The 22,245-nt window shown below is 35.4% G+C and overlaps 1 protein-coding gene across 1 annotated transcript; it reads left to right on the top strand.

Annotated features, from left to right (window-relative positions):
* Window positions 1-17,021: 17,021 nt before the first annotated feature.
* On the top strand, window positions 17,022-20,471 carry LOC115702312 (uncharacterized). The gene is made up of 4 exons (XM_030629760.2): window positions 17,022-17,937; window positions 18,065-18,110; window positions 19,833-19,937; window positions 20,030-20,471. The coding sequence occupies exons 1-4, from the start codon at window positions 17,868-17,870 to the stop codon at window positions 20,148-20,150; spliced, it is 342 nt and encodes a 113-aa protein (XP_030485620.1). The 5' UTR covers window positions 17,022-17,867; the 3' UTR covers window positions 20,151-20,471.
* The last annotated feature ends 1,774 nt before the right edge of the window (window positions 20,472-22,245 follow it).

Here is a 22,245-nt window from a genome sequence, read left to right as displayed (position 1 = left end):
CTCTATTCATCAAGTCCATGAATGCTGCAGGAGCATTGGTTAGTCCGAATGACATAACCAGAAATTCGTAATGTCCATACCTAGTGCGGAAAGCCGTCTTTGGAATGTCCTCCTCTCGGATTCTCAACTGATGATAACCCGAACGGAGATTGATCTTAGAAAAGACCGTCTTCCCCTGAAGCTGATCGAATAAATCATCGATCCTAGGTAATGGATATTTATTCTTCACCGTCAGCTTGTTCAATTCCCTGTAGTCGATGCACATTCTCATAGATCCATCCTTCTTCTTGACGAATAAAACCGGGGCTCCCCAGGGTGACACACTGGGCCGAATGAACCCAATGTTAAGCAACCCTTGGAGCTGAATCTTTAATTCCTTAAGTTCAGCTGGAGCTATTCTTTACGGGGCTTTGGAAACCGGTTCCACCCCTGGTGCCAAGTCTATCACGAAGTCAATCTCTCGCTGAGGTGGTAACCCTGGAAGTTCTTCGGGAAAAACATCCAAAAATTCCCGAACCACCTTGATGTCCTCTGGCCGAATGGTATCTAGCCGAGTTGTGTCCACCACCACGGCCAGAAACCCTAAACAACCGCCATGCAATAAATCTCTAGCTGACATGGCCGAAATCACCGGGATCCGGGATCCCTGAACTGAACCAATAAACACAAATTGTTCTTCACTTTCCGGTTGGAAGATCACCATCTTCCTTTTACAATCTATACTCGCCGAATATTTAGATAGGAAATCCATTCCTAAAATAATATCGAATTCGACTAAACTCATCTCTATCAGATTAGCACTTAACTCTCTACCATCTATCCTGATCGGCACAGACCTAATCCACCTATTGGAGATAACCAATTCTCCGCCAGGTAAAAGGGTTCCAAACCCTGATTCATATCTATCGTGCGGTCTATCCAATTTACTAAAGACTCTGGCTGCCACATAAGAATGTGTAGGCCCAGAATCAAACAGCACTGAATATAGCGAGTTATTAATAGAAAGCTGACCTGTGACAACTGATGGGCTCGCATCTGCAACAGCCTGAGTGATAGCGAACTCCCTGGCTGGAGTGGGTGCCGCTGGAGCTCTCGGTGCCTCTGATCGAAGCTGGGGACAGTCCCTCTTGAAGTGTCCGGGCATGCCACAGTGAAAGCATCCCTGACCTTTGCACTCACCCCGATGGTGCCTCTTGCAGCTAGGGCACTCGGGATAGGAGAATCGGGTCTCAGTACCACCAGGACGACTGCCTCTGTTCTGGTTCCCCCGGAACCTCTTGTTCTGACTCGAGCCACCGGAAGCAGTGGGTGCTCTCTTCCTCTGATCAACGGCCGAACCACTACTCCCCCTGCTAAAGCCTGATGTAGGAGGGGTAGGAGCCCCGCCACTCACCGGAGTACTAGCTGACTCCGACATACACCCAACTGCGCCCTCAGCTCGCAGTGCCTTCTCCACCATCTGAGCATAGGTGGTGCTGTCATCCGTGGTGATCATCAAGTCATGCCTGATCTTGGCATTCAACCAGTCCAGATACTTCTCCTTCTTGCTGAAGTCGGTCGGCACAATTCCCGAGGCTAACCTCGCCAACCGATCAAACTGAGTAGTATACTCAGTGACGCTCATATTCTCGCGCTGGGTCAAGTGAGCGAACTCTTTCCTCTTGGCGCTTCTGACTGCCTCATTGTAGTACTTCGCGTTGAAGAGTTCCTGGAACCTTTCCCAGGTCATGGTGGTGACGTCATAGATCTGAGACACCATGTCCCACCAGACCAGAGCGTCCTCCTGGAACTGGAAAGTGGCACACACCACTCTGTCGTTACCGGTGACACCCATGAAGTTCAAAAATCTTGGTAATCACCGTCAGCCACTGCTCGACTTTCATCACGTCCAGACCTCCCAGGAAAACCGGAGGTGCTTGCTTCCGGAACCGCTCGTACAAAGGTTCCAATCTATGGGCCGCCACCACTATCTCGGCCTGGGCAGCAGGGGTAGGTGCCACTGGAACTACGGGCACTGGAACTGCAGGAGCACCTTGTTGTCTCAACCTCTGAATCTCGAGGTCTTGCTCTTCAATCCGGGCTTGCATTTCTACAAACCGAACCTCCCAATTCTGGGCTCCCTGATCGGCTGGGGGAGCCTGGGAAACCTGTGGCAGGTTCTCATCACCCCGACCACGAGCCCTGCCTCGGGGACCTCTACCTCGGCCCCTAACAGGCGGGGGAAACTGAGCTCCTTGTCCTTGGTTTGACCCCACTGAGTTGCCCTGACTCCTGGCGGTCCGCCTGGCATCCATTTGATTAGAACCGCCTGCGAAACCAAGAGTTGGCATATCAGGTCGTATTCAAGGAGAGCTTACTAATGGCGCTTAATTTGGAAATTAAAAACGAAACATGCGCCTATTCTACTATCAGGCTACTAACATGCTTCCTAACAGGCTTTTCTTTTTCATGACTGAATAAAATAAACTACTAAAGCAATAAAGGCTTACTGAACCGTGAAACGAGCTAACTGCTGATGATGATTGTACATGTCGTGACGATCTTCGGAAGACAACCTGGCGGCTCTGATACCAAATTGTAACACCCTAACTAACATAGGCGTATTACGTGATTTTTAAACATGTTGTGCAGCTCGTTGCTAATCAACGAGGTTTATGGAAAAACGTGATTAATTAAAATTTTTGCTTTTTAATTAAACTTATAAAATAATATTACAAAAGACTCGGGATCCCGATTATAAAATCATTTACAAAAAGAGTCCCGCTACTGCCGTGTCCAACACGGTACTGAGCCACTACTGCCATGTCCAACATGGTACTGAGTTCTGAACGTTCATAGGGACGGTACTATTGACACGTAACAGCCTGATCGGTCGAACCGGTCATACTCCGGCTGCTGGTCATACTCCAGCCTGTACCGACGTGTTAGTATATCCACCTGATCGGTCGAACCGGTCATACTCCCGTGCTGGTCATACTCCGGCCTGTACCGACGGGATACGTCAATAGTACGGAACCACCAACCAAGTGTCAGCCTGATCGGTCGAACCGGTCATACTCCGGCTGCTGGTCATACTCCAGCCTGTACCGACGTGACAGGGTTGGATGGTTCGAAGCCAACATACATAACTAATGTAATCTAACAGGCTTCCTACATGCACGCTAAACATGTAATCTACATATGCATACTGTTATACTAATCTTACCTGGATTCCAAATTCAGGTGTGCAGGTCAACCTGACTGGAACTTTAGCTGAGCGGCGGATTACAGGCTCCTAAACCATAAAAATCACAACACTATAAGTGACACGCTAAATCACTTCCCGGGGACTAAAACTAGGAACTAAAAGTTTTCCTATCGATAAAAAGCATGGCAATACCCCCTAAAACATAAAAACGAGGAAAACACGGGTTCTGAAAATTCCCCAACCGGTAGACCGGTTCTGCAACTGGAATTCCGGTTCTGGGAATTACTGGACCCTCAGCCGGAATTCCGGTTCCTCGCAGGAATTTTTCAAAAATTCCTAACTCAATCAAATCAAACCCAATTCATACAAAAACCTTCCAGACCTGTTCTAAATACCCCAAAGAACATTTTCAAAGCATTAAAATAACCCAGAAATCACAGATACGAAAATTGCCATTAAAGCTTCAAGCTTTGAGTTCAAAACTCAAGCTTGGCTAAATCCCTCTAACATGCATTCAAACCTGATCAAACCTACATAATCATGCATAACTAAGTCTCTGAAAATGAAAATAACCAACTACAGTAAGTAATAACAGATTCCACATATATTTTCAAAATCAAAGCTTTTGAACAAAAACTCATAAACTTGAACCAAGTAACTAGCATGCATAAAACCTACTTAATTCCAATCAATTCAAACATAGAAAATCATAGAAAACAACCCTAAACTACAGCAGCAACGAACTCAAAAACATCATGCATTACTCAACTTTTTCATTAAAAATCTCAAGAAAACAAGGCAAAGAAATCAATAAAGAAATACCTCAACAAAAGATTACTTGAATTTAGGTTGAAACTAGCTGAAAATCAAAGGAAAAATCCAACTCCATGCACACCCAAACCCAGCCGAAAAGAGAGAGAGCTTGAGAGCTTTTTCTTTGAAAATTTCTAACTTTTTCTAACTTGTGATTTTTTATAAAATGAAAAGAATGAGATAAAAGCCACCTATTAACATTTCATTTCAGCCAATATTAATAAAATAAACCTTTATTTTCCATTTAATAAACTCACTAAAAGACAAAACATTATTGGGGCAAAAAGACCAATTTGCCCCTCCACACTAAAACCACATAATAATCACGAAAGGGGTATTTTTGCAAAATTCTAAATTCCCGGCCATTCCCGACATTCCCAATGTCTAATAAAAACCGCCCCAGACTATTAACTTACTAAGTTGTAATTTCTACTGAGCCAAACACCGAGTTCCAAAATACCGGGCACCGGAAATGCAAAATATGAAAACTACTGAATGACATAGCAATGCATTTCTGAATTCCATAAATAACAGTATAATAAATTATTTAAATAGCTATAAATAATTTTCATAATTAATTATAATTAACTGCTAATTTCCAAATTAAACTAAGCGGGCTTTACACTCTTAGTGTTAGAGTAGTGCCCACACACAGAAAGTGATACCTCAATCATAGTGAGGAAGATCGTGAAGAAAGATATTCAACAAGAAGGAGTTTCAGCACTAAAGAAAGGAGAGAAAGAGATCAAGGTTCAGATCTTGATAATACTCTGCGACAGAAAGGATACAAGGGTTAGAGATCTGAATGGAAGGAGACATAATATTCCGCGGCACCCAATGTAAGGTTTCTCATACTTTATATGTGTTTATTTTATAATCGTTTTAGAAGTTCATATTTAGGCTGTTAATCAACATACTTGTGAGTAGATCTAAGATCCTGGTAAAATAATTTCCAACACTCCCATCTCTTTCCTGTGCATCAATCTCAAAAAGCATGGTGTTTGCTCTCTTCTTCATGTCAATCAAGGTGCAGAAGTATTCCTGGTATTAAAGGCCACAATTACTTTCGGTAATGTTCTCTATGTATGGGTTAAAATGATGGAAGTGATAGAATCCTTCCTCCTTTCGAGTTGGACTTCTATTAAAGTCACAAAGGAAGTTTATTTCATGAGGGGTTGGGATAGGCCAATTTCTCAAGTGGTAAAAGAAGAAGAAGGTGGCAAGGATCCTATAGCCATTTGGATTTATTTGGTAGGGACAAACTCTAAGGAAATCTGCAATTGAAATAAACCACGGGTGCGAAGGAAAATAAGCACCCGCATTCATATGCAACCTCAACTAGGCACTACAACAATAATTTTGGGAGCCAGTAGGACCCTCAGATCGTGGATTCTAGACAATAGTTTCTCGAAGGAGATCATCATCTCTAATCAATTGTGTTTTGTGTTCAGTTTTGTTACTAAATACCAAAGGTCTCTACTTGAAACTCCGATCTCTAGGGTCTTCACTCTCAGTGGCAGCTTTGAGGAGTTCAGTTTCCATCACCTTCCCACCACATGGCTTGTATAAGGTCTTAGACTTAGGCACAGTCAGGTTATCTCTAATTAATTGAGCCACATGGGGCAACGATAGTGAAATACATAGCTCGTGTTTACAGAGTGGTAAGGGTACTTTATGAAGTACCGAGATTTTGTGATTACAATGTTGAGAAATTGATTAAGCATGTATTATGTGATAGGTTGTAATCAAATACGTTTTGTTATAGTGTTACTAGACAAACCTTATACTGCTTATGAAGTTAGTCACTTTTCTTGTAGAATCTCAAAGACTCACGAAGGGTAAGTATACGTGTTCATAGAGATGTAAGGTTAGAGTGCTTTATGAAGCATTGAGATTATGTGGTTATGGTAATGTCTGAATTAAAGTGCTTTATGAAGCACTGAAGGTGGGTATTTATAATGTTGTTTGTTTAGCGTGTTGTATGAAACTCTGAGATTGTTGATTATGAATAGTTATAAATATTCTTGTTTATGTAATAAGTGCGCTCGCATAGACGTTAAGTTATTTATGCACCTTGAATGTGTATGGCCTATTGGTACGTATGTTATATTGTAATAAAATTTGCTAGCACATTCTATGATTTTATCTACTAGCCCTTTTCTTGCTGAGTCATTGTGACTCACGGGTGCTTTGTGATGCAGGTAAGGAAGTTAGAAGTTGTGTTCGGCCATGAGTCAGAGGTCTTCTAGCAATATAGATATCAGTCGTAGTGTCTTAGCTTTAGGGAAGCAGGATCGACTTCTTTTCTACGTTCGGATATATAACTTTATTTTCGTAACAGTGATTTGTAACCAATTGTAAAAGAAATTTATAAACAGGGGATCACCATATTATGGTGTATTTAGTATGAAATTTTTATTTCAACTTTGTTTTTTTTTTAAAAAAAAAGAGTTTTAATTAAACCACACTTTTCTAAACTAAAAGATTAGTAAGAAATAAGTTTGTAACAGCAGACACGTGGCATCTCTGAGGGTTAGGGCATTACAACATGGTATCAGAGTGACAAGGTTTCAACATCCTGAAGACGGGCTCGATATGTACATTGGCTATAAAGACTCGTTTGACTCATGGCTTAGTATGTGCTAAATATTAGTTGATTAACATACTATTTGTTGATTATTTGAATTGCTTACTTATCTTAAATGTGTGAGTTAATAGAGAAGCATGATGTATTTTGATATAAAACTGTTAAATACGTTTATGCATGGGCGGTAATGCTTATTAGCATTAATTCTAGTGGGAAAGTTTCTAACCACGAAAAGGAACGGTTGCAAGTGTACTAGAAGGTGTACCTGAGGCGATCTAGTAAGAATAATTGCGAGCCTATTAGGCTAGGGGTAGGTGGTGTGGGTATGAATCTTCCACTACCATAAGACTGAGAGCAAATGCATGCTATGAAGTAAGAGATTACTTGAGTGACAAGGTTGTAGAACCTGTATGGTTGATCTCGAGCATCGCATTGATGAAAAATGACACTAAGTTTTGTTTTAATTAAGCGGCTGCTAAGGCTGCTAGGAAGGCTTTAAGGTCGAACGAGTATATCACTCGGAATGTAAATAATATGGCTAAATAACTAGGAGATGTCGGTCTTATGCTTAGATGGTTGAGCTAATCCTTATTGCTGAGGGTGAAGGACTAAGTCACAAAAGAAATATTATGAAGAGAGATTCATGAAAATAAATGTCCAGTGTTGGATCGGGTAAAGGGTGTTGACTCTAATGATCGTAAGGAAAAGACTAACAACCCATTGGTTACGGGTCCTAGTAAGAGAATGGTTGGTTGTTTAGTTGAGCTAAATTTAGATGATTTGAGGTAATGTTGAGGCTTGGATTGACTTGTAAAGTATAGTGCAAATATTGATTGGGAAGGAAAGATGGTAACTTTTAAATCAGAAGGTGAGGACCTTCATGTTTTTGGGCAAGGTTCAAAGGTCCCAAAATCTATTGATCATGGAGTTTAAGGCAGAAGGATTATTATAAGATGGATGTACCAACCTTTTACTTAGTGTGGCAAATATTGCAAAGGGAACATCAGTGGGACTGGGACACAAACTTGTGGCTCAAGGGTTTCTAGATGCCTTTTCAGAAGAGCTACCAAGATTATTGGTGAAACGGGAAATTGATTTTCAATTGAATTGATACTGGGAGTAAAACATGTATTTAAAGTTCTGAATTGGATGGTAACTATAGAATTGAAAGGGGTGAAGATTCCGTTGTAGGAAATATTAGGCTTGAAATTGCTAGCTTGAGTATTTCGTCCTGGAGTACGCCGATTTTACTTATGAGAAAGAAGGACAAAACCTTATGAGTGTGTATTGACTGCTGGGAGATTGAATCAATTAACGGTGAATAATGAGTATCCTTTGTCAACGATAGATGTTATGTTGATTAATTTTAGGAAAGGACCATCTTCTCTAAGATCGCTCTTCAATCTGGTTATTACCAGTTGAAGGCTTGAAAGAAGGATATTCCCAAAATAGCTTTTTGTACTCGATGACTTCGTAGCTGTTTTCATTAAACGTATTGTGATTTCTTTCAACTCAAAGGAGGCATATGAGAGGCATCTTTTGATGGTGTTGCAACGTCCTTGGAAGTATAAGCTTTATGCTAAATATAAGAAACACGAGTTTTACTAACCCCAAATTTACTGAGAAGGTTTAGAGGTTCTCTAGAATTAACATGGTGCTACGAGATAGTTGTTGAGGGATGTCTATGTCCTTAATGGAATTAAGTTGAAAGAATTGAAATAGAAGTTACCTATAGCAACAGTGCTAACGTTGCCAGTCAGTAAGGAGAAATTTGTGAATTAATGCGACACTTCTAAACAAGGATTATATTATGTTTTGATACAGTCCAGGAGGGTTACTGCCTGTGCACCTGGACAATTGAGGGAGTGTGAATAATGGTGTTCTAATCATGATATTAAATTGACAGCAATTGTTCATGCACTGAAAGTTTGGCGTTATTACTTATCTGGTGAAAAGTGCAAAGTTTATACGGATCATAAGGGCCTCAAACCTCTCTTCACTTAGAAGGATTTAAGTGTGAGGCCGCAATAATGGTTAAAGTTAGTTGAAGATGATAACTGTAAGATTTTCTAGCACCCTTGGAAAGCAATTGATAGTGGATGCTTTAGGTCGAAGAGGTGTAGATGTAACTAGAAAGAGATATCACCAAAGTTTGCTGGAAATATAACCAGAGCACAGATTGAGTTCGTGACAGGAGCACTTGTTGGTATCATGTTGTAGTTTGATCTATTGGAAAGAATCAAAAATGGTTCAGTAGGGTGACTCTGAATTACAGGGGTACAAAGAAAGATTTGGAGCAGGTTCGGTAAAGGACTTTTTGATTTTGTCTGAAGGAATTTTATGATATAAAGAAAGGGTACGTGTACCAGTCAATAAAGTTAACGAACAGAAAGTTCTAAATGGGTCTTATACTACTCTATACATTTTATACTCGGGAACAACTAAGATATATCATGATGTGAAAGTCCTTTGTTAGGTATCAAGATAATATTGCAAAGTATGAATTAGATGCCCAACTTGTCAGCAAGTCAAGGTATGGTAGGGCTTTATGAATTTATCTGAGTAAGTAGGAACAGGTGTACAAAGTCAGTAGAGTTTTCTATATCAAAGCAGAATATGATTAAATTTAATTAGTGTGCTAATCTATTTGTCAAGGAAATAGTTCAAACTTGTGATGCTTTAAAAGTAATTATCTCAGATTGAGATTTAAGTTTACATCTAAATGCTGAGAGAGTCTGTGACAAGTATGTGTGATTGATTTTGAGAGTTCCTGAAATAAGTATAATCTACTGAATGAGTTTCATATAATAACGATTATTAGAGTATTGTTAAATATGGTACTGATGTAGTTTAAAGATTCAAGTTCGTATGTTGCTTATATAAGGGATGGAAGAGCTATGCTGATCCAAAGTGTAGAGATATTAAATTCCAAGTTGGGAATTTCATCTTTCTTCAGGTGGTTCCAATGAAAGGGAAATTCAAAAATTGGAAAGAAAGGGAAGTTAAGTCCTTGGTTAATCGGTTCGTTTGAGTTTCTAGAAAGGGTAGGTCGGGTAGCTTATCAGCTAGTCATACTCCCTGTTTTATCTGGAGTTTACAACATATTCTTTAATGTTTTATAAGTATGAGGTAGAAGCAATCTATATACAGAGTTATGGGAATATTGAGTTTCAAACAGACTTGTTATATGAGGAACAATCGAAATGGATTTTGAACAGAAAAGAGAAAGTGGTGTGGAACCAAGACCACATTGCTAATTATAGTGCTGTGAAACAACAACAAGATTGAAAGGCAATTTGAAAGTTAAAGTCCCAGTTGCGGGAGCTGTATCCCAAGTTATTTGAATAAATTTCGAGGATGAAATTTTTGTAAGGAGGGGATAGTTGTAATATCCTGGAAAATATACTAATATTTTAATTGGATATATTTTATTAAATATGTGATTAAGTGAGTATTAGAGTAAGATTATAATCATACTTAAACTAAATACGAGTTGATTAGGGAAATAAGAATAAATAAAGTGTAATTTATTAATTAGGGAGATTATATCAGAATATGTGGGTATCATAGATACTATAATTTGAATAAAATATTTTTGGGCTAGGCAACAGTGGAACTCGACGGGGTGGTCAAAGATGTCATGACGGTATAAGATGAATTATTTGGAATTGGAATTATACCAGGCTAGTTTGGAATTTTAAATTTTCAGTTTGGTAGATTAGTTAAATTACCAAAATGCCCTAGGTTATTTTATAACTTAAGTTCTATGGGGAAGGGCAAAATAGTCATTATACCCTATTTTATTTTTTTATGTATCTTTCTAGTAACAAGCTGATTATTGAGTTAATATTAATATGTATATAGTTTTAGGTTATCAATTGATATATGTAATTAAGGATAAAGTTCAAAGAAAGAAGAAAGTCTTCCCCTTCCTCCTTCTATCCTTCGAAACCCTAAGGGGCAGCCACAACCAGGGAGTTTTTCCACCATAGTTCAACTGGGATTTATCAAGGTTAGGAGTGCTTGCTCAAGAGGTAAGTCCTTGGTGTTTTCCTTTGAATTTCCTTATACTTAGATTAGCTTTTAGAGTAAGGTTTCAAGACTTTTGGGATTAAAAGATAATTGAGACTAACACTTTTTTTTAGGTTCAACTTAAAGGTTGTTTAAGTTAGGCTTGGATAGAAAAGGGACTGTTGGTTTTAGGTTGGAGAATGGTAGGTTTGATAAGGTGATTTCTATGTTATTGTGCTTTTGATCTTTAATTTGATGAATTGATGTGATCTGGTGTTTTGTAAATATTGTTTGTATCTTATTCATCTATTTTGGAGCTGTTGCGCAGGTTTTGAGTAGGATTGGTATGAATTTTTGGGAAGAAAACTCGAATTTTCTGGTCTACCAGAACGGGTCGACCGATTGGTTCTGGTGCACGAGGACCGGTCGACCAGTTGCCTAGGGGGAATTTTTCGGGTTTTCTTTAGGTTCTGTTTTTGCTCGGGATTTTGTGTAGTATCTGTTTCAAGATGTTTTTATGTTGTGTAGCCTAATTGGGGATTTTTGGAAGTTAGGTTATGTCCAGTTTAAGATTAGGATTTTGTTTTCGGATTTTAGTTTACGGTAGTTATTGAATATTGTTGTCGTGACATAAGACCCGGGATCTTCAAGCTTTATTTTTCACTTAGGCTGGCATGCATGCTTAATATCTGGACTGAGGTAAGAAAAGTTTTGAGCCCAGCTAAGTGAATAAATACGAATCAGTTATGGTCGATAGTGCCACGATTAAGATCGAGATTAATAATATGTATTTGTTATGACTCGATTATGATCGAGCAGCTAAGTGAATAAATACGAATCAGTTATGGTCGATAGTGCCACGATTATGATCGAGGGAGATAATAGGAAACGATTATCATCGTTGTGACTCGATTATGATCGAGAGAAATAATAGGAAACGATTATCATCGTTGTGAGTGGATTATGATCCAGGGAAATAATAGGAAACGATTATCATTGTTGTGACTCGATAACGATCGAGGTGAATAATATGAAATGATTATTATCGTTGTGACTCGATTATGATTGAGGGAAATGATATGAAACGATTATTATCGTTGTGACTCGATTATGATCGAGTAAGAAAAACGGTCATTACCGTTATGAGTAATTACTCCTGAAACCGCGAATAGGTTTCTTACTTATCGTTTACTGTATCGGGCAACAATAGTGACATACATAGCTTGTAGTTAGCGAGTGGTAAGGGTACTTTTTAAAGTACCAGGATTGTGTGATTGCAATGTTAAGAAATTGACTAAGCATGTATTATGTGATAGGTTGTAATCAAATTCGTTTTGTTATAGTGACTAGACAAACCTTATACTGCTTATGAAGTTAGTCACTTTTCTTGCAGAATCTCAGAGACTCACGGAGGGTAAGTATACGTGTTCATAGATATGTAAGGTTAGAGTGCTTTAAGAAGCACTGAGATTATTTGGTTATGGTAATGTGTGAATTAGAGTACTTTATGAAGCACTAAAGGTGGGTATTTATAATGTTGTTTGTTTAGGGTGTTGTGTGAAACACTGAGATTGTTGATTATGAATAGTTATAAATATTCTTGATTATGTAATAAGTGCACTCGCATAGACGTTAAGTTATTTATGTACCTTGAATGTGTATGACCCTTGGTACGTATATTATATTGTAATGAAATTTGCTAGCACATTCTATGATTTTATCTAGTAGCCCTTTTCTTGCTAAGTCATTGTGACTCACGGGTGCTTCGTGATGCATGTAAGAAACTTAGAAGCTGTGTTCGGCCATGAGTTAGAGGTCTTCCAGCGATGTACATATCAGTCGTAGTGTCTTGGCTTCCGGGAAGCAGGATCGACTTCTTTTCTATGTTTTGAAATATAACTTTATTTTTGTAACAGTGATTTGTAACCAATTGTAAAAGAAATTTATAAACAAGGAATCCCCGTATTATGGTGCATTTAGTATGAAAGTTTTATTTCAACTTTGTTTTTTAAAAAAAAAGAGTCTTAATTAAACCATACTTTTCTAAACTTAGTAAGAAATAAGTTTGTAACAGCACACACGTGGCGTTCCTTAGGCTCAGGGCGTTACAATGTTAGAAAAGTCAAATTTAAAAATTTGAATTTCTCATTTCCAACATGGTAAACTACTCGAAAATGGATAGTTTTGAGTCTCTCATTTCTACAGAACATCAATATCTTCGAGAACTGGTGACCAACTTTGCTAGAACATTGAAGTGGACTAAATGATGTCAAAATATCACTTAGGCATTAAAAAATATATTCTCGGGATGTGTTCCCACTCACCCAGCGTCCAAGTTAACGTCATACATCAACCTAGGCGCTGGATGTTAACCTAAGTACTGGGCCTAGAACACCCTTCAGTAAAATGGCCAATAACTCACTCAATATTGATATGATTTACGCGATTGAACTTGTGTTTCAAAGCTAATTTAATGCTGTATCAAGTCATGTCTCACACTTCAATTGTAATTTTAAAGTTATCGACTCCAAATTTCATCCCCAATGGAGTTATGAAAATAAGCCACAACTTACTAGGAGTGAGTCCCGTCGTCGCGACCCAGGCTCCAAAAATTGACGATCAATCTCAGAAGTTAATTTTTACCGTTATATCATCATCTATGATCAAAAGTAGCCAATTTTTATTTTTTTTCTTCATATTTTTGGATTATTTTATTCCTATTTTCAAGGACCTCCTTCATTTATAAAAGGAGAGCTCATCTAGCTCATTTTTCATATTAAGAAAAGTAGCCATAAGGTCGGAGCATCTCTCTCTAGTTTCCCTCTCTAGAAATTAGAACTTAAACACTTAGCCATTTTTCTATAATTCTATCTCGTGAGAATAAAAACTCGAAGTAGACGTAGCTTTATTACTGACGCAATACAGGGAGTAAACTATTATAAATTGTTGTGTCTCTCTATCTATACTTACAAATATTTTATTTTTGCCAATTTAGTGAGCGGGTATGGTTTGAAAATCTCTGTTCAAATTTTCGAGTCAACAGTGAGTCAAGGTGAGGCGGTGGCCCAATACACGTTAATAGTACGTTGCAATTTAACAACAATACCTAATAGAATTGTGGATACCAAAACAGATGTGCGGTTTGGAGAGTTTTAACCCCAAAAAATTAGTTTATTCGGTTAAGTGTTATTAAATGTATAGTTCAGTATTGGTGACAATATCCCATTAATAGTTTTTTATGTAATATTAATTCCAAGGTATAAAACATGCTCCAGTTCAAAATGAAAAAAAAAAATAATAAAAAAAGGTAATTGACAGCGAAACCCTTATGATTCAATTTTTATACACTTAGGTGTCGTTTGGTTGTTTTTAAATTTGTTAATCACAAAATGAAAGTAATTTTTTTTTTTTCAATTTTAAGAAGAGAAAATAAAAGTGTATTCTGTAAAATCTATTTTTATTTTTATTTTTTGATTTTATTTAAGTCGGGTCTAGGTTCGGGGTCGAATTTGGGTTTGGGTCAGAGGTCGGGTTCAGCGCTAAGGCTGTGGAAGGGTTTGGGTTTGGGTCTAGTCGAAGTCAAAAATATTGATTAAGAAAAAAAATTGTTTTAAAATATATTGAAAGTGACTTTTTTTTTGTTTTTAAAATTTTTATTCTTAAAAAAATGAAAAGTAAAAACAGTTTTATAGAACATATTTTTGAAAAATATTTTCACTTTTTCAATTATAAAAAAAAAAAATTGATTAAAAAAGTGTACCAAACAGTACCTTAATCTCTTATTTTTTTTTATGGTACTACCCCCTTAAGTATACTAATTAATGTTTGTAAATTTGAGATTCTAATTAAATTCTAATGTTAAATGCCAAACTGAAATTGCCACTGTGAACACAAGTATATTCATGACGCTAAAACTTCCAATCTAATGAAAATATGTCACGAATGTATTGGTGTACACAGTAAAAATCCAATTGACATTTATCTGTAAAATTTAACTGACGACTCAAATTTATAAACAAAAGTATATTTAAGGAATAATAGCCAAAAAAAAAAAAAAAATCAAAAAATTAAGGTGCCGTTTGATAACATTTTTGTGTTTTAATTTTTTAATCACAAAATGAAAGTAAAATTTTTATTTTTAAAAATTTTATTTTTGAAAAATAAAAATGCCTTCTATAAATTTTTGTTTTTCAATTTTAAAAACAGAAAACAAAAGTGTGTTCTGTAAAATTTATTTTTATTTTTATTTTTTGATTTTATTTAAGTCGGGTCTAGATCCTGGTTCGGGTCAGAAACCGAGTTTAGTGCCAGGGTCGTGGGGAGGTGATTTGGGTCCGGGTTTAGTAAGAGTCTAAAATATTGATTAAAAAAAAATAAACTATTTAAAAAAATATTGAAAGTGATTATTTTCTTTTTAAAATTTTGATTTCTAATTAAAAATTTTAAAAGTGAAAACAGATCTATAGAAAGTGTTTTTAAAAAATATTTTCATTTTTTTAATTTTAAAAACAAAAAATTAATTAAAAAAGTATTAACACCCATTACACTGAAACATATAAAGCTTCTACCTACCATAATTTGTTTCTCATGCATGAGTCAGAGTCAGTCCTGAATAAACATGTTCGAACTTTTTAATTAAAAAGTAAAACATAACATGTTGGAAATAATAATGGATGAGCGATATTGCAGATTACTTTTCTTTTCATATGAGTCCACCGAGTCACCGACACTAGCACAAAAAGCAAACCCATTAAAACGTAAATATATCTATATTATATAATATATAAATATACATACATTACGTATACACATTAACGCTTCTTATTGTAACAAACACAATTACATTATTTTTTTTAATGAACAAACACAAATTCAGGACGATCGTAAAAGCAGGCATATTTCAATAAAGTTAGCACTACCTGTATATTAATGTAATGTGAAGGCTTGCTTGAGGCATCAACGTGTTACGCATGTGTATCAAGAAAATAAAATTTAATTAGGAAATTTATATATATATATATATGTATATTTTTACTGAGTCAGTGCAGAACATGAAAATACGTAATGACAATATCAATATCAACTCCCAATAAAGCCTAAATATAATCCAAGTATGAAATGATTATTTAATTAGTTAATTAGATATTTCGATAGTATAATTCTCTACAATTATATTAATTTTAATTTGCAAATCGATAATATTAATTCTCTACAATTATTATGGATATTGTGATACTTTCAGTTATTACCACCAATAATATTATACTATAATAGTATAAAAACAATGACAATATGAGATTTACCATGAATTAGTGTTAAATATTAGACATCATTAACATTTTTCATAAAAAAATTTATTTTTTATATTTGGAAAAATAAAATCATTAAAATATCCCGAGTAAATCTCGTGAGAAAAACTATTCACCAATCAGTTTCACTTTGAAAGAATAAAATAAAATAAAAACACACTTTGGGCTACAATACGAAGTTTAAAGTAGGAGCACACTTTGGCTAGGTGAGACCCATTGGCTTTTTCTTTTGTATAAAGACAATAAATTCCAAAGTGCAATACAACTTTAGTCAATCACTTATCCTGACGTTGAGATCACTGCGTCGTATATTATAATAATTCGAATGTTTTGATTACAATTATTGAGATAAAAGAACAGGAAAACTTACATGAGAAGTTGCCGAAGTTACAATAATATATAGGAATGATTGCGGTAAAAGTCACTACAAATTTAAAGTTGATGCAGATGAATCTCTGTTAAGTAAAAATTTCACATTTAGAATATTAAAAAATAAATGCAAAATATAATTTCACCTATACTAAAGTTATAGTATAAGAATTTATTAATTTAAGTTTGACTCATCCAAGATTATAAGAATAATCTCTTAATTACGATTCTTTTATTTAAAGAAAACACCATTTCATTCCAATTACGATAATATTAGAGGATTTAAAATGATTTAAGGAAATTTGGGATAAATTTGGAATTGTAGCTGAACTAAGTCAATTTAATTAACCGAGCTGCCTACATACCTTCTTTGTGAAGGATCAAACCACTTGTAGTTCAGAATACAGTATTTTCGAATTTGGGTATAAGGATTCCGGCAGATAACCACTTTCAGAAATCCTTTACTATTTTAAAAATTTAGAAAAATTCCTAAGTAGATGATCTTTTATGGAATTTTGAGATTTGTATTTTATACTATTTTGCGGTATCAACGACTGTACTTAGTCTTAACAACTAAGTTACCTACGTTACTTTTTATAGGAATCAAGTCAAACGTAGTTCCAATGAGGTGTTTTGATAATTATGAGGTGAATAACCTCTTTTTAGAATGCCATTTTTTATGGCCTTGAAATTGAATTTTAGTGCACATTTGAAATTTGAGGTAATATTACCATTTTGAGATTTTTATGAGGTTAATGACCCCTTTGAAATTTTGTGAGATGAATAACCTCTTTAATATTTCAAGATTGATTTTGATGAGTTCATTCGGAATTTTGTGCCATTTTGTATGACTTTAGAATTTTATCACTTTTTCTGACTAATTTTTTGTCTTGAAATCTTTATTGTTATTTAAAAAAAATAAAAAAAAATAGGAGATTATCTGGCAGATATTTCAATTATTTATTCTAAAATTTGGGGAATAATAACTTATCTTTCATTAGATACCATTTCAAATTAAATTGGTCAATTAAAATTTAAGATAGTATATAAGATATTTATAATTCAGACTTAGATTCCTATTTGAATTATATGTTTGAAAACCGCCATTTAACTTTTTACACTGATGTAGTATATATATATTATGAGTACATGTTACATGTACTATATATATAGGGACCCGATTTTGTCCCATTATTGTACTTTTACGGATTGTAATCTGTGATGTACGGCAACCGTAGGATAGGGTAGTTAATTTGATCTAAGGGTTGGGGTTAATCTAGGGGTATTTAGAGTTACAAAAATGACAACCAGTTAAATTTTTAAATTTTAAATTTATTAAATTTGGAAAAGTTAAAACTAATCATCCATCAATCACATCAACCGTCGTCCTCCACTCTTCCATTTCCTTCTTCACTTTCTTTTTGTTTTTCATTTTTTATTTTCTCCTTCAATTTTCCATTTTCGTCTCTGCTAGGGCAAAACACTCTTCTTCATTTTCTATTTTCGTTTTCATTTTCCATTTACGTTTCAACTTTAGGTAAAACCCATATTATACATTTTCTTCACTTTTCATACTTCGTTCTTCACTGTGATGTACATTATTCGTCTTCTGCTATTATTTGGGTTGTTACAGTCGTGGGTGTCGACGCTGGGTTGCAAAAGTAAGTTTTTCCGTTCTACTTTACATACATTTCGTTCTTCACTGTGGGTATTAAAAAAATATATTTTTTTGAAGGGAGTGTGGTGTTAGTCCATTTTCGTGTACTTAATAGTCCCATTTTGTCTCAGGTGTCGGCGGTGAGGTGTTGAAGGTAGTTTCCATTTCTGTGTTGAGGTATTTCTCTCTCTCTCTCTCTCTCTCTCTCTCTCTCTCTCTCTCTCTCTCTTTCTCTTTCTCTCTCTTTCTCTCTCTTTGTCTCCCCCCGTGCATGTGTTCTGATTCTTAGTGTGAAATATATTGTAATTTGTTTTGGGTTTTTCGTTTTAGTTTTTTTGGAATCTGTCATTTGGTATTTTGATTTAGGTTGTTGCAATAAAGAGTTGCATTGTTTAAATGGAATTGGTTGCATGGTACTGTAATTTAGGTATTTTGATTTAGGTATTTTTGGAATGTGTTAGTTGATTTGGTTGGATTTTGATTTTTTGGAGATTGGATAAATGGAGATGGTTTGAGCAATATTTGGTTGAAAAATCTGTGTTGTCAATTTGTATATTTAAAACTTGTTTGTCATCTATATTTGTTGCTGCATTTCTGGAAACGAATGATTAAGATTTTGTTTATAAAAATAGTTAATAATTATTAATGTTAAGTACTTTTAAAATTTGTTTTGAAAAAGATTCATACACAACAATGATTAAAACCTTATTTTAACTACACTGTTAGTTTTAGTAAAAGAAAAAAGATTTGCTTGATTTAATTTTTATGAGATAGAAAGATTGAATTATCTTTTTAAGATATATTTTTAAAAAAAGGTGCACACAAATTGACAACAATTTGTTGCTGCATTTGTTGTTTAAGTGTAATTTTTGTGATATATATCTATGTGGACTTGCCGACTTGGTATATTGTTGAATAATTGTAATTTGGAAATATCATGGTAAATTATCACAGTGAAAGGAGAGACATTGGTTCATGGTTGCATAGTTTGAGGGGATGAACATTCATTTATTTAGAAATACAGTAGAAGAAAAGTCAAAGATAAGACATGTCCACCTTGAACCCAAAGTTAAGGGATTTAACATAACCACTTTAATAGTGTTACAGTTTTCTATTAGATTTAGATTCAATAGTTTGACAGTTTATTTCGATTTTTTAATTACTTTGTCATATGCAAATATCATACTCATAGTAAAATGTGTTTTCATTCTATGACCCAATGAAATGTGAAGAGAACACAAATTATTGGAATAGGTTAGCTCCCTAAGAAGTCCTTATTCATGAAATCTAAATAAAGTTTGTGACCTATATGGCTGATCTATTTATTTTTGAATATTGTTCGAATTTATTGTCATATTTATTCATGTAGTTTCCGTTCATGATATCCGAAGTCTGTTATAGTATTCAAAATTTGAAATTCGAATGTCAACAAGTATTCCATGAAATTAATTTGTATTGTACGAGTGGTTAATTTGTATTGTACGAGTGGTTTTTGTTTTGTTTCATTTTTATATATTGGAATTATTTCAAAAGTAAATGAGATTGTCATCATTTTAAAGTACTTGATTGTGTAACATGTAATAAGAATTAAAAATGGTACTCTTAAAAGAAACATGTTAGTGGTTCAGAATCCTTTTTTTAGGCGAATCGCTCCATTGTATTTAACAATTACACTATAGTACATTTAACAATCAGACTATAGTGCAAATAATGAAATGATGTTATATATAGGAAGAGATGCTTACCTGTTATTGGAAACATACAGGAAAATAAGTGTAGGGATGTCATGAATACACTGAAATTTTAAAGAATTGCAATGAATTATTTAAGAAATTTGTCTTCCAACATTTTAGTGTTTTAAATTTTTGTTAATTTAAGATATTTTGTCTTGTGTAATAGGTTTTTACAATGGTGTATAAACGGAAGAGGGGTACTGCTACAGAAAAAAAAGGATGCAACTGAGATAAAAAAGAAGGATTCGAAGGAAGCTTGGGCGAAATATTAGTAAGTTATTTGTCGCAGTTTTTTTTCGCGCTAATATTTTTTGGTTTTGAAAATAATATTTGTAATTCCCTTCCTTTATTTAATTGATGCAGCCAAGCCAATTTCAAAGCTTATGTTGCTACACATGCAGATAAATCAAAAGCAGATGTGGGTGACTTGGAGTGTGTCATGGATCATTTATTTTTAATCTTTTATTTAGCGTTCTTTACTTAATAATTATTTATGTTGTTATTATTGAATTCTGAAATGCATTTTATGTCATTTATGATTTTCATAATTTTGCATTTCCGGTGCCCGGCAACATGGAACTCGGTGTTTGGCTCAGTAAAATCACAACTTAGTATGTTAGTATTGTGGGACGGTTAATTAGACATTGGGAATGTCGAGAGTGGTCGGGAATTTAGAATTTCCCAAAAATACACTTTAGTACCCTTGTATGTTATTTTATCCTTTAGTGGACTTTATATGGTGAAATTATGTGATTTACTACGTTAATTGTTGGCTGAAATAAAGAGTTATATTTTGCCTCTTTTATTTAAAAATTTCAAAACTTAGAAAATTAGAAAATCTCACGCTCTCTCTCTCTCTCTCTCTCTCTCTCTCTCTCTCTCTCTCTCTCTCTCTCTCTCTCTCTCTCTCTCTCTCTCCCTCTCCCCTTTCGGCCCACCTTGAGCACCAAGGAAGTGGGGGTTTTTCTTGGTGATTCAAGCTTCTTTTTGCAAGATTTAGTGTTCCTAAGTTGTTGGTATGATTTCTTTAACTTTCTTTTAAGTTTCTTGGAAATTTTGGGAAGAAAATGATGTTTTGCATGCTTAGATTAGGTTGATATTGTTGTTGTGATTTTGTTGTTGTTTCTGAGGTTTAAAGCATAATTATTTGAGTAGCTTGGAGCTGTTTATGATGCATGGTTGATGCTTTGATTCAAGCTTGGAAACTTTTACTCAAAACTATGGTTTTTCAAGAGAAATTGTTGAAATCTGTTGCTGTTGTTTTGTTGATGCTTGTTGTAGTTTTCAGAGGTTATATTATGCATGTTTAAGTATGTTTGAACTGATTTGAATGCATGATAGTGTTGTTTAATCAAGTTTGAGTTTGGACCTCAAAGCTTGATGCTTTAATGGTGATTTTGGATTGTTTGCTTGAAGCTCGGTTTTGATGCTTTAGAAATGTTCCTTAGGGTCTAAATAGCAGGTCTGGAAGTTTTGGGGTGAATTGGATTTGATTTAAGTGAGTTATGAATTTTTGGTTGAATCCTGCGAGGAAACGGAATTTCGGTTGTGCATCCGGAATTCCGGATGGGGTTCTAAAATTCCCAGAACCGGAATTCCGGTTGTGCAACCGGTCTGCCGGTTGGAAGATTTTCAAGAACCCTAGTTTTTCTTGTTTTTATGTTATTTGGGGTATTGCCATGCTTTTTATCAATAGGGAAAATTTTAGTTTCTAGTTTAAGTCCCCGGGATGTGATTTAGCGTATCACTTATTAGTGTTGTGATTGTTATGGTTTAGGAGCCTGTAAACCGCCGCGCAGTTCGTTCACGTCACGTTGACCGGCACACCTGAATTCAGAATTGAGGTAAGATTAGTATAACAGTATGCATATGTATTACATGTTTAGCATGCATGTTAGGAAGCCTGTTAGATTACGTTAGATACGTATGTTGGCTTCGTACCATCCGACCATATCACATCGGTTAGGCTAGAGTATGACTAGCAACTGAAGTATGACCAGTATACCGAGTATAGGCTTATACTAGGGTTGGTGGTACAGTGTTATGTGACCGTATCACATCGGTTGGGCTAGGTATGACTAGCAGCTAGAGTATGACCAGTGAACCGAGTATAGGTTGATACTGTAACACATCGGTTAGGCTAGAGTATGACTAGCAGCTGGAGTATGACCAGTGAACCGAGTATAGGTTGTTACTTGTCAATAGTACCGTCTTATGAAATTTCGGGACTCAGTATCGTGCGGGACACGGCAGTTATGGTTATGGTCAGGGGTATGGGCATCTGATCATAACTCGGGATTTATGTATGATTATGATTTATGCTTTTCTTTCTGAGTCTGTCGACTCACAGTGCTATGTTTATGTGTAGGTAAGGGCAAGGCCAAGGCTGAGGAACCGTGAGAGCGAGCCGGTGAAGATTGTACATGTCGGGGCGGTTAGGCCTGGAGCGTACGATCCTCGGGACAGCAGTGCTTTTTGTAATTAGTCGCTAGGCGACAAGTATTTTGTATTAGACAGTAACTTTTGTAAAGCTTTTTGTAAATGGGATCCCACAGTATTTTGTATGAAATATTTTATAA

This window comes from Cannabis sativa, chromosome X (assembly GCF_029168945.1).
Source record: "Cannabis sativa cultivar Pink pepper isolate KNU-18-1 chromosome X, ASM2916894v1, whole genome shotgun sequence".
In the NCBI taxonomy this organism is placed as follows: domain Eukaryota; kingdom Viridiplantae; phylum Streptophyta; class Magnoliopsida; order Rosales; family Cannabaceae; genus Cannabis; species Cannabis sativa.
This window is presented reverse-complemented; position numbering and strand designations above follow the sequence as displayed.